At 40.0% G+C, this 13,752-nt stretch overlaps 1 protein-coding gene across 1 annotated transcript in view; it reads right to left on the bottom strand.

The window, feature by feature from the left end:
• setd3 (SET domain containing 3, actin histidine methyltransferase) overlaps nucleotides 1–13,752 on the bottom strand; it is a 39,559-nt gene that overhangs the window by 5,790 nt on the left and 20,017 nt on the right. The window contains exons 9-10 of the mRNA XM_062034924.1: nucleotides 8,784–8,858; nucleotides 778–944 (exon numbers count right to left, since the gene is read on the bottom strand). Coding sequence (XP_061890908.1) covers nucleotides 778–944; nucleotides 8,784–8,858 — 242 coding nt within the window. The remainder of the gene's footprint in view (nucleotides 1–777; nucleotides 945–8,783; nucleotides 8,859–13,752) is intronic.

The raw sequence follows: 13,752 nt of genomic DNA, 5'->3' as shown, positions 1-13,752 counted from the left end.
ACAAAGGAAAATTGTGAGGAATACTAACTCCTGTGAGGTCACGCTACTTCCGGTACAGGCAAGGCTTTTTTTTATCAGCGAGCAAAAGTTGCGAACTTTATCGTGGATTTTCTCTACTAAATCCTTTCAGCAGAAATATGGCAATATCGCCATATCAAGTATGACACATAGAATGGATCTGCTATTCCCGTTTAAATAAAAAAAAATTCATTTCAGTAGGCCTTTAAGTTTTATTTCCAATGGTATTATCTCCTGAGATGATGTACGGCTGCACTGTGATTTGAGATCTCCTTCAAAGTTGGTATAATAGTCAAGAAATAAGGGATTTTGGAAAGCAGTAGCAAAAAGGACAACATCAGTTGATGGATTATTTGATCAGTACAAATGTTTCTGAAACATGCTGTATTCTACTGGATTTATTGCCAGCACTTACAGTCATGACTGTATAATAGTGGCCTGATTAAAAAAAAGCGTATGCCATCTTTTTTCAGGAACAAAGATCAAATAATGACATATAAATAAAGTCAGATGCTTCCACAAAGCTTACCATAATGTCAAAATGCAATGTTATTCATGTATTAACTTTTTGTTTGGTAGTTAGATTTGGCCAAAGCGTGCTGTTTCATGTAGTCAGTGAACATAAACACTGAGTTCTAGGTATGGGTCAGCTGAAATGTAATTGTAAACATGACAGTAGTAGAACATTCTTAGACAGGACCTGAATCAGAACTGGGTAGAACATAAGTTTAATAAGAGACAAAAGGAAGTTCCACCTACGCTGGTAGACCAGCACGTGCCAGCATCTCTGCTTTCATGGCGTAGAGCCGCTCACTTTTACTGATGCCCAGCTTGATCTTCACCCGGTCATGGACGTTGTCTTGGAAGAAGAAGCCGTTATGGACCACAAATTCGGCATTGGATCTCGTGCCATAAAAGATGTAAATCTACATGGACAGAACACCAGTATCAGACTTCACTACTGTATCCAAACAAAGGAAAATAACTTGTCAAAGGTTCAGACTAGGATGGTTAGATCCAATATTGAATAGAACCCTTTAGTGTCATTGTCTGTTTTACAAACATCAGTGGTGCAACTCCACAAGGTGCGTAAAATGTCCTTGAGTCTGGATGTACGCCATCTGATGGATCAGTAGCAACCTGCCAGAGGGTAACATTTGGAACCTGTGGTCTCCCAGGTGAATGGAGTCTTTAGTAATATTCCTAGCTTTGCTAAAGAAACAAGTCTATGTCAGAAAAGCAACACATTTAGCTGAACTACAGCAATTTAGTGGTCCAGCAGAAGCTTGTGGATGGCTACCAAAAGTGCCTTATTGCAAGTCAACTTGCCAAGTAAGCAAATATTAACATTGCTGTATGTATACTTTTGACCCTCACATTTTCAGTAGACACATAATAAATTCATAAAACAAGCAAACTTCATGAATGTTTTTTGTGAGCAACAAGTATGTGCTCCAATCACTACATCACAAATAAATAAGAGTTGATTGTAAAGTCAAGACAGCCATGACATGATGTTCTTTACACGTGGATGTACACTTTTGACCACCACTGTAGACGATGCTAACTATATGAGTCTCAATGTGAGTCTCAAAAAGTAGCGTGGAAACACAAACGCGAACACACGGTCTTGTCTTCCCCCTCCCCTCCCCTCTGTCTCAAATCTGACCTGCTCCAGTCAGCTCCACATGTGCAGACAAGGTCAAATGGATTTGAATTGTTTTAATATTTATTATTGTAGCAATATGGTTATTCAAATTAGGGATTTCAGATCATTTGTGAGGGCACTAAAGGGACTTTCGTGTGTGTGTGCACACAGGCAGAGCTGCACATACTGGACAGTTTAACTTGTTGTGGTTTTGGATTGTCTAACCTTGTAACCTTGTATCACTGTCTATTAATCAAAAACTTCAAACCGGTCTATATTAGAGAGCTAATTGTCCCGAGACTTCAAACCGGTCTATGTTAGAGAGCTAATTGTCCCGAGACTTCAAACCGGTCTGTATTAGAGAGCTAATTGTCCCGAGACTTCAAACCGGTCTATTTTAGAGAGCTAATTGTCGCGAGACTTCAAACCGGTCTATTTTAGAGAGCTAATTGTCCCGAGACTTCAAACCGGTTTATATTAGAGAGCTAACTGTCCCGAGACTTATAACTGGTCTATGTTAGAGAGCTAATTGTCACGAGACTTCAAACTGGTCTATTTTAGAGAGCTAATTGTCGCGAGACTTCAAACCGGTCTATATAAGGGAGCTAATTGTCCTGAGACTTCAAACCGGTCTATTTTAGAGAGCCAATTGTCGCGAGACTTCAAACCGGTCTGTATTAGAGAGCTAATTGTCGCAAGACTTCAAACCGGTCTATATTAGAGAGCTAATTGTCGCGAGACTTCAAACCGGTCTATTTTAGAGAGCTAATTGTCCCGAGACTTCAAACCGGTTTATATTAGAGAGCTAACTGTCCCGAGACTTATAACTGGTCTATGCTAGAGAGCTAATTGTCACGAGACTTCAAACTGGTCTATTTTAGAGAGCTAATTGTCGCGAGACTTCAAACCGGTCTATATAAGAGAGCTAATTGTCCTGAGACTTCAAACCGGTCTATTTTAGAGAGCCAATTGTCGCGAGACTTCAAACCGGTCTATGTTAGAGAGCTAATTGTCGCAAGACTTCAAACCGGTCTATGTTAGAGAGCCAATTGTCGCGAGACTTCAAACCGGTCTATGTTAGAGAGCTAATTGTCGCAAGACTTCAAACCGGTCTATGTTAGAGAGCCAATTGTCGCGAGACTTCAAACCGGTCTATGTTAGAGAGCTAATTGTCCCGAGACTTCAAACCGGTCTGTATTAGAGAGCTAATTGTCCCGAGACTTCAAACCGGTCTATTTTAGAGAGCTAATTGTCCCGAGACTTCAAACCGGTCTATATTAGAGAGCTAATTGTCGCGAGACTTCAAACCGGTCTATTTTAGAGAGCTAATTGTCCCGAGACTTCAAACCGGTTTATATTAGAGAGCTAACTGTCCCGAGACTTATAACTGGTCTATGTTAGAGAGCTAATTGTCACGAGACTTCAAACTGGTCTATTTTAGAGAGCTAATTGTCGCGAGACTTCAAACCGGTCTATATAAGAGAGCTAATTGTCCTGAGACTTCAAACCGGTCTATTTTAGAGAGCCAATTGTCGCGAGACTTCAAACCGGTCTATGTTAGAGAGCTAATTGTCGCAAGACTTCAAACCGGTCTATGTTAGAGAGCCAATTGTCGCGAGACTTCAAACCGGTCTATGTTAGAGAGCTAATTGTCGCAAGACTTCAAACCGGTCTATGTTAGAGAGCCAATTGTCGCGAGACTTCAAACCGGTCTATGTTAGAGAGCTAATTGTCCCGAGACTTCAAACCGGTCTGTATTAGAGAGCTAATTGTCCCGAGACTTCAAACCGGTCTATTTTAGAGAGCTAATTGTCCCGAGACTTCAAACCGGTCTATATTAGAGAGCTAATTGTCGCGAGACTTCAAACCGGTCTATTTTAGAGAGCTAATTGTCCCGAGACTTCAAACCGGTTTATATTAGAGAGCTAACTGTCCCGAGACTTATAACTGGTCTATGTTAGAGAGCTAATTGTCACGAGACTTCAAACTGGTCTATTTTAGAGAGCTAATTGTCGCGAGACTTCAAACCGGTCTATATAAGAGAGCTAATTGTCCTGAGACTTCAAACCGGTCTATGTTAGAGAGCCAATTGTCGCGAGACTTCAAACCGGTCTATGTTAGAGAGCTAATTGTCGCAAGACTTCAAACCGGTCTATGTTAGAGAGCCAATTGTCGCGAGACTTCAAACCGGTCTATGTTAGAGAGCTGATTAATGTTAAAGTTAAAGTTAAAGTTAAAGTACCAATGATTGTCACACACACACTAGGTGTGGTGAAATTTGTCCTCTGCATTTGACCCATCCCCTTGATCACCCCCTGGGAGGTGAGTGGAGCAGTGGGCAGCAGTGGTGCCGCGCCCGGGAATCATTTTTGGTGATTTAACCCCCAATTCCAAGCCTTGATGTTGAGTGCCAAGCAGGGAGGTAATGGCTCCCATTTTTATAGTCTTTGGTATGGTAGGGGAGGGGGTGTCGCACTAATATACAATGAAAATTTCAACCTTACCCCTAACCTAAATAATAAATATAAATCGTTTGAGGTGCTTACTATGAGGTCCGTCACACCGCTACCTCTCGACCTGGCTGTTATCTACCGCCCCCCTGGGCCCTATTCGGACTTTATCAGTGAATTCTCAGAGTTCGTTGCTGATCTAGTGACGCACGCCGACAATATAATCATAATGGGGGACTTTAATATCCATATGAATACCCCATCGGACCCTCAGTGCGTGGCGCTCCAAACCATAATTGATAGCTGTGGTCTTACACAAATAATACATGAACCCACGCATCGCAACGGTAATACAATAGATCTAGTGCTTGTCAGGGGTGTCACCACCTCCAAAGTTATGATACTTCCATATACTAAAGTAATGTCCGATCATTACCTTATAAAATTTGAAGTTTTGACTCTTTGTCAACAAGCTAATAATAATAATAACTGCTATAGCGGCCGCAACATTAATGCTGTCACAACGATGACTCTTGCTGACCTACTGCCTTCGGTAATAGCACCATTCCCAAATTATGTCGGCTCTATTGATAAACTCACTAACAACTTTGACGATGCCTTGCGCGAAATTATTGATAGTATAGCACCGCTAAAGCAAAAAAGGGCCCCTAAAAGGCGCACCCCATGGTTTACAGAAGAAATTAGAGCTCATAAATTATCATGTAGAAAACTGGAACGCAAATGGCGCGCGACTAAACTTGAGGTTTTCCATCAAGCATGGAGTGATAGTTTAATAACTTATAAACGCATGCTTACCTTAGCTAAAGCTAAATACTACTCAAATCTCATCCGCCTCAACAAAAACGATCCTAAATTTCTGTTTAGTACAGTAGCATCGCTAACCCAACAAGGGACTCCTCCCAGTAGCTCCACCCACTCAGCAGATGATTTTATGAATTTCTTTAATAAGAAAATTGAACTCATTAGAAAGGAGATTAAAGACAACGCATCCCAGCTACAACTGGGCTCTATTAACACAAATACGACTGTATATACGACGGACACTGCCCTCCAAAATAGTCTCTCTATTTTTGATGAAATAACATTAGAGGAATTATTACAGCGTGTAAGTGGGATAAAACAAACAACATGTTTACTTGACCCACTTCCTGGGAAACTTATCAAGGAACTGTTTGTATTATTAGGTCCATCAGTGTTAAATATTATAAACTTATCACTTTCCTCCGGCACTGTTCCCCTAGCATTCAAAAAAGCGGTTATTCATCCTCTGCTCAAAAGACCTAACCTCGATCCTGACCTCATGGTAAACTACCGACCGGTCTCCCACCTTCCGTTTATTTCCAAAATTCTCGAAAAAACTGTTGCACAGCAGCTAAATGAACACTTAGTGACTAACAATCTCTGTGAACCTTTTCAATCCGGTTTCAGGGCAAATCACTCTACGGAGACAGCCCTCGCAAAAATGACTAATGATCTATTGCTAACGATGGATTCTGATGCGTCATCTATGTTGCTGCTTCTTGATCTTAGCGCCGCTTTCGATACCGTCGATCATAATATTTTATTAGAGCGTATCAAAACACGTATTGGTATGTCAGACTTAGCCTTGTCTTGGTTTAACTCTTATCTTACTGACAGGATGCAGTGCGTCTCCCATAACAATGTGACCTCGGACTATGTCAAGGTAACGTGCGGAGTTCCCCAGGGTTCGGTTCTTGGCCCTGCACTCTTTAGTATTTACATGCTGCCGCTGGGTGACATCATACGCAAGTACGGTGTTAGCTTTCACTGTTATGCTGATGACACTCAACTCTACATGCCCCTAAAGCTGACCAACACGCCGGACTGTAGTCAGCTGGAGGCGTGTCTTAATGAAATTAAACAATGGATGTCCGCTAACTTTTTGCAACTCAACGCTAAGAAAACGGAAATGCTGATTATCGGTCCTGCTAGACACCAACATCTATTTAATAATACCACCTTAACATTTGACAACCAAACAATTAAACAAGGAGACTCGGTAAAGAATCTGGGTATTATCTTCGACCCAACTCTCTCGTTTGAGTCACACATTAAGAGTGTTACTAAAACGGCCTTCTTTCATCTCCGTAATATCGCTAAAATTCGTTCCATCTTGTCCACTAGCGACGCTGAGATCATTATTCATGCGTTCGTTACGTCTCGTCTCGATTACTGTAACGTATTATTTTCGGGCCTCCCTATGTCTAGCATTAAAAGATTACAGTTGGTACAAAATGCGGCTGCAAGGCTTTTGACAAAAACAAGAAAGTTTGATCATATTACGCCTATACTGTATATACCTTTATATACATATATACATATATACCTATACTGGCTCACTTGCACTGGCTTCCTGTGCACTTAAGATGCGACTTTAAGGTTTTACTACTTACGTATAAAATATTACACGGTTTAGCTCCTGCCTATCTCGCCGATTGTATTGTACCATATGTCCCGACAAGAAATCTGCGTTCAAAGAACTCCGGCTTATTAGTGATTCCCAGAGCCAAAAAAAAGTCTGCGGGCTATAGAGCGTTTTCTATTCGGGCTCCAGTACTCTGGAATGCCCTCCCGGTAACAGTTAGAGATGCTACCTCAGTAGAAGCATTTAAGTCCCATCTTAAAACTCATTTGTATAATCTAGCCTTTAAATAGACCCCCCCTTTTTTAGACCAGTTGATCTGCCGTTTCTTTTCTTCTCTCCTCTTCTCCCCTGTCCCTTGCGAGGGGGAGTCGCATAGGTCCGGTGGCCATGGATGAAGTGCTGGCTGTCCAGAGCCGGGACCCCGGGTGGACCACTAGCCTGTGCATCGGTTGGGGACATCTCTGCGCTGCTGACCCGTCTCCGCTCGGGATGGTTTCCTGTTGGCCCCGCTGTGGACTGGACTCCCGCTGATGTGTTGGATCCACTGTGGACTGGACTTTCACAATGTTATGTCAGACCCACTCGACATCCGTTGCTTTCGGTCTCCCCTAGAGGGGGGGGGTTACCCACATATGCGGTCCTCTCCAAGGTTTCTCATAGTCATTCACCGACGTCCCACTGGGGTGAGTTTTTCCTTGCCCGTATGTGGGCTCTGTACCGAGGATGTCGTTGTGGCTTGTACAGCCCTTTGAGACACTTGTGATTTAGGGCTATATAAATAAACATTGATTGATTGATTGAGGTATGACTCGGCCGGGGTTTGAACTCACAACCTACCCATCTCAGGGCGGACACTCTAACCACTAGGCTTTGTCGCGAGACTTCAAACTGGTCTATTTTACAGAGCTAATAGATAGTTAGATAGTACTTTATTGCTTCCTTTCAGGAGAGTTCCCTCAGGAAAATAAAAAAATAATTGTCGCGAGACTTCAAACCGGTCTATTTAAAGAGCTAATGGCGTCTCGGCCATTGCTTCCGGGTTGGTGCTGTATATCTCCGCTATCGTTGTGAACCTTTTTGAACTGTTGATTGTGATTCACAGCAGTGATTTTTGTTTATAAATAGGACATGATGAGCGATTATCATCACACTTCAACATGCTGCTTCTTGGTCAGGTTCACATTGCAAATGACAATCTGTTCTTAAATGCCTTTCATGGCAAAAAAAAAAAAAAAGAAGTTAAATACGCTAGATAAAAAAATAAGTGTGTGTGTGTGCTAAATGTTTATATACTACATTACTCAGAAGGCTTAGCTCTGTGGAAGTGGGTCTAAGCTACTAGTTAACAACAATTGTGCCGTTTGAGCTATGGATAATTGATCTATTGTTACACCCTTCTGTCCTGGCTTCATTATTACAAAAAACAAAGTTTTGATTAGACAGTTTAAGCGCTGCTCCGATACAAATTCAATTGGCGAAAATGTGCGGGGCATCAGACACGGCCCACATAATTGGTAGGCATTGGGTGAATTGGCATAATTGCAACATTGCAAATTCCTCAGGGGTCTGATCAATGCCTGGTTTAAGATTGCATATTATCAAGTACATAGGAAGGAATGTTTCTGCTGCATATTCTTCTTGTTCATCTCTACGCACGCCGAGACCAGTTCTTTTGGCAAGATTGACACTCAAAAAAAAACAACACATGCAGGTTAATGTACCCAAAGTTCCGGAAATATCCGCTACTGTCCCAAATGACGTCATGCCCATTGATCATTTTACCATACAGGTGTACAACAACTTTTGAGGTATAATACATTTAGTATCAATTGTGCACATTTTATGGAGTAACCATTTTGAGGTGAAAGATTTCAAATGTTTGTTTTGTTAGTCCATTACTGAGGTCATGTGAAGATGCTGCTTGAAGACCATCATCATTGTTATTGCACAGATGGCTTACAATTCCAGGTTATTGTAGTCTTTGAGCCAAATAAACTTCTGGACCTCTCCCGTACCAGGTGAATGAATGCAAAGTCATATCCATTTTCGACGAGACTTGAGTGAAATGCAGATTAGTTAAAGATCAGTTAGCGTACACCTTACTTCATACTATGAAAACCAATAGTGAAAGCAAAACTCTTGTCTTTATAATGTTGTTGAGTAAATATGTAGATGACAGAACTATGTCTTCAACAAGCATGTGTAAAACTGTTGCTTAATATAAAAATAAAAAAACTTTGAGCAGAGGCCCTTTTCGTACCTGTTCACTCTCTTTACAATCTTGCAGTGCCACACATTCACAACGGTCATCCTCCAAGTTGTAACCAGTGGTTATCTGCAAATAATCAGACGTTAAATACATTTAGATTGTTTATTTTATGCTTTCTCTCCTCTTTCAGGAATTAAAAGAATGCATACATTGTCAAATATGATATATATTAAATTTCCCATTCAACAATATTCCCCTATATGCCTGTATGTTACCTTCTAAGGGAACACTCAAAACGGACTCTTTCCCCCAGACATTAGGCAATGTCCACACAAAAATATCAATATTTTCAAAAACGCACATTTTACTCACTCCGATTTGTATTTGTACCAGCAGAGTTCAAATACATCTCTTTCCACATATAAACAGAGAACCTGTAATAGCTGTCATGCACATTTGACCAATCAGAAGTCTGATAAGAGAACCACAGCTAACTTGGACGTACACTACAACACTTTTGTTTGCCAATAGCCCCTTTTCCATCAAAAACCAGGAATGTTACATTCATGGAAATAAAAGGTCCCCATGACCCTGTGTGGTTGGTGTTTCCACCACAACTTCAGTGTCATTTATTCTAATCACGCTGATGATGTATGGCTGGCTTACTCAACTGGCGGCCGGTGGGGCACCTCCGGCATGCCGAATCTTTTCATTTGGCTCACCAAACATCACCCAAATAGGCTTAATGGAGCCATTCTGTCAGACTAAGGTGACTCATTCACGCTAAAAGAGGACATGAATTCCATCGATCACTTTATTATGCAAAACTCTTTATTGTCGGCCATAAAAACATGACCAAAACATTGGTAAAAAGTTTTTATCTAGCATAACTGCTCATTTTCTGCCGTACAAACCAAAACCAACTTTGTCACATCAACAGCACCCGCTCGCTCTTTCTCACGTGCGCCAACACATGCACATAAGGCACTTAGCCAGTGATGCGTTTACAGTCACACAAAAAGTCAGACAACTCCAACACCACACATTTTGTGTAATTCCAGGTCGTTACACAATGATTTACCAGTCAAATGTGTGCTTATTCTACTGTCATTTGTTAAGAATCTTAATTGATAAATATTAATCATGACATGCTGTTAGAATATTAAAGAAATACAAATAAAAATATATATTTTGCAAACAGAAAGTTACAGGAATGTACACATGATCCAAAGCTTACATCTCATTGTGCAACATGTGAATGTTTTAATGGGAACTAAATTCGATATCTGAAAGGGTACACATTATTTCCAAAGCAGGATCCCCACCCAGACATACAATTCTAGTACACAGCTCATGAAAAACTATATTTTGTGTTATTGTCATTGTAAGTGGACCAAAACACTTATTAGAGAATAATCTCATGGAAATGACTGCTGTCATTTGATTATAATAATAAGAAATGTAACTTATTTAGTCAGCTTTGGGACAGGTGTGCTGCAGGTGTGGTCACAGTGTGCACGTCTGATGTCACTCACATGTGCTCCACTGAAGGCTCAGGGAGTTTTTGTGTTTGCTCACACACATGCACAATTAGAGGGAACATTGCTATAGACTCTAAAAAAAAAAAGACAAATATGAAAACAAGACAGTGACATTTCTTTGACTTTTTTTTTAACCTGTGCTGTCCAACCGTGTGGGGAAATAATATTGTTACCGTATTTTTCGGACCATAGAGCGCACCGTATTAAAAAGCGCACTGCCGATGAGCGGGTCTATTCAGGTCTTTTTTCGTACAAAATGCGCACTGGATAAGGCGCATTAAAGGAGTCAAATTGTTATTATGATTATTTTCTAAATGTAAAAGACTTCCTTGTGGTCTACATAACATGTAATGGTGGTTCTTTGCTCAAAATGTTGCATAGATGATGTTATACACATCATCTTCAACTCACTTTCTGACAGTCTCTTCAGGATGCGTCTTATTTTCGTGCCTCCACTTGGACAGCGTCATCTTTGTCGTAGCGGTGTAGCGTGCAAGGACGGGAGTGGAAGAAGTGTCAAAAGATGGAGCTAACTGTTTTAATGACATTCACACTTTACTTCAATCAACAACGGAGCAGCATCTCCTCATCCGGAAACAACAACACAGGAAATGTGTCCCGGGAAAAACTGTCCGACCGGAACTCTCTAATAACTGAAGTTCCGTGAGTGCATTATGTAAACCCACTACAGTTTTTAGTGCTTGGATAGCTAGTCTACTGACAGATATAAGTAAGAACTAGAGATGTTCGATAATATCGGCCTGCCGATATTATCGGCCGATAAATGCTTTTAAATGTAATATCGGAAAATATCGGTATCGTTTTTTTTTATTATCGGTATCGTTTTTAAAAAAAAAAAATTATTAAATCAACATAAAAACCACAAGATACACTTACAATTAGTGCACCAAGCCAAAAAACCTCCCTCCCCCATTCACACTCACTCACACAAAAGGGTTGCTTCTTTCTGTTATTAATATTCTGCTTCCTACATTATATATCAATATATATTCAGTGTTTCCCATAAACTGCCAAGATACCTGTGGTGGTAGGGCGTGGCTATGGGCGTGGTCACCATGACATCATCGAGTAATTTGCATAATTTACTACAATATGATTTTCTCTAAAAAGGCTCAAAAAATATATACTTACTAATTAATAATAACAGTTTTGTTTTAAACGTCCATCCATCCATCCATTTTACAATATAATTACAACACTTTATGAACATATTTATATACAGATTTGAACAATAAGTTATTCACTGAAATATATTTATTAATTGTGGTTCTTACAAAAAATATATCTTATAAAATATAAAAGCTAAAATGTCTCTTAAAGCTCTGCCCCTTTAATTAGTGCATACTAAATAATTTAACTTTAGCCTACTACTACAAGCATATTATTTACCAGCAACATAAAGTGAAACAGAGGCAGAGGTGTCCTGCCACAGTCAGTAACAAATAAACAGAAAACAGTAGTGGTCAAATACAAATAAGGCAACAAGAGAAGTATCCTACACTTAAATGATAAATGATAAATATTCTCTTTTGTAAAGTAAATCTGAACAGCCTATATGGGCATCTACATCAACTATATGATTTGCCTGAGAAGCTGGACAGGACAAAAAAATAAAAAAAAATAAAAATAAAAATAAATTTGTGGCGGATGTAATTCTTTCGTGGCGGGCCGCCACAAATAAATGAATGTGTGGGAAACACGGTATATCAATACAGTCTGCAAGGGATACAGTCCGTAAGCGCACATGATTGTGCGTGCTGCTGCTCCACTAATAGTACTAACCTTTAACACTTCATTTTACTCATTTTCATTAATTACTAGTTTCTATGTAACTGTTTTTATATTGTTTTACTTTCTTTTTTATTCAAGAAAATGTATTTAATTTATTTATCTTATTTTATAAATTTTTAAAAAAAGGACCTTATCTTCACCATAACTGGTTGTCCAAATTAGGCATAATAATGTGTTAATTCCATCGGTTGATATCGGTATCGGTAATTAAAGAGTTGGACAATATCGGAATATCGGATATCGGCAAAAAGCCATTATCGGACATCCCTAGTAAGAATTTTACACTACTTTATATTAGAAATGGCAACAGTGGAGGATGAATGTCACATAAGAAGATAGAGAAAAAAAAGAAGATTATCGACTACAGCGTTGGCACGGACTACAATGGCAAACCCGCGCACATTTTCAGGACTTATGCAGATCCCAAATATAGATCAGCAGGTACCAGAAGGTAAGAAAAGTTGGTTTTGCATAATATTGTGAAACAAAGCGCCAGGTAATATGCCTGCTAATAGGTGCCATTTTGCGGTCCTTTATATACTTGTATGTTTAATGCGCCAACAATTTATCAAGCGGTGTGGCTTCATAGCTAACCAAAGTCCAACTAAAAACATTTTGACAGATTTTTGAGCGCCGTGTGCAATGTTCTATATTTTCAATGGAACATTTAAAGTTTTGGTATTGTTTACTGCCATCATAGTGCAGTCTACACTTATCTCTTATGTGTGACTGCCATCTACTGGTCACACTTATTACACCATGGACCAAATAAAATAGCTTTGAGGTTAGTAAGCACAACCAGAATCATACCGTACATTAGGTGCAGCGGGCTATAAGGTGCACTGTCGATTTTTGACAAAAATAAAAGGATTTACGGTAATCTGATGCCTTGTCTCCTTACAAAGGAGAGTGCAAGTGTGTATGCGCGTATGTGTGTAGTGTATGTCACTGAGTATGTGAGGAAGGTGGGGACTTCCCCCACGATGCAGAGCAAACCCCGCCCCAGACAGCAGGCACCAGAGAACCCCTCTCTGCCCCCAGGGAGACCCGGGCAGTGGATATAGGACACCCAGCACCTGCTCTGCCATAGAAACATGCATACAAACAAAAACAAACATACCGTATTTTTCAGACTATAAGGGGCACTTAAAATCTTTTTTACCCTCAAAACTCGACAGTGCGCCTTATAACCCGGTGCGCCTAATTTACGGAATCATTCTGGTTTTGCTTACCGACCTCGAAGTAATTTTATTTGGTACATGGTGTAATGATAAGTGTGACAAGTAGATGGCAGTCACACATAAGAGATACCTGTAGACTGCAATATGATGGCAATATGACTCAAGTAAACAACACCAACATTGTATATGTTCCATTGAAAATATAGAACATTACACAAGGCGCTCAAAAATCTATGAAAATGTTTTAGTATGACTTTGGTAAGCTATGAAGCCACACCACTTGATGGATTGTACTGTGCTTCAACATAGGAGTATTACTATGCTGTGTGTATAAGCTAAGACATTATCTGGCGTTATGCAAAACCAACTTTTCTTACCTTCTGGTACCTGCTGATCTGTATTTGGGATCTGCATAAATCCTAAATCCGCCTTTGTAGTCCGTGGCGACACCATAGTTGATAATCTTCTTCTTTTTCTCTATCTTCT

This window comes from Entelurus aequoreus, linkage group LG23, assembly GCF_033978785.1.
Source record: "Entelurus aequoreus isolate RoL-2023_Sb linkage group LG23, RoL_Eaeq_v1.1, whole genome shotgun sequence".
NCBI lineage: Eukaryota > Metazoa > Chordata > Actinopteri > Syngnathiformes > Syngnathidae > Entelurus > Entelurus aequoreus.
The sequence above is the reverse complement of the archived record's forward strand: the minus strand, read 5'-3'. Positions and strand labels throughout refer to the sequence as shown.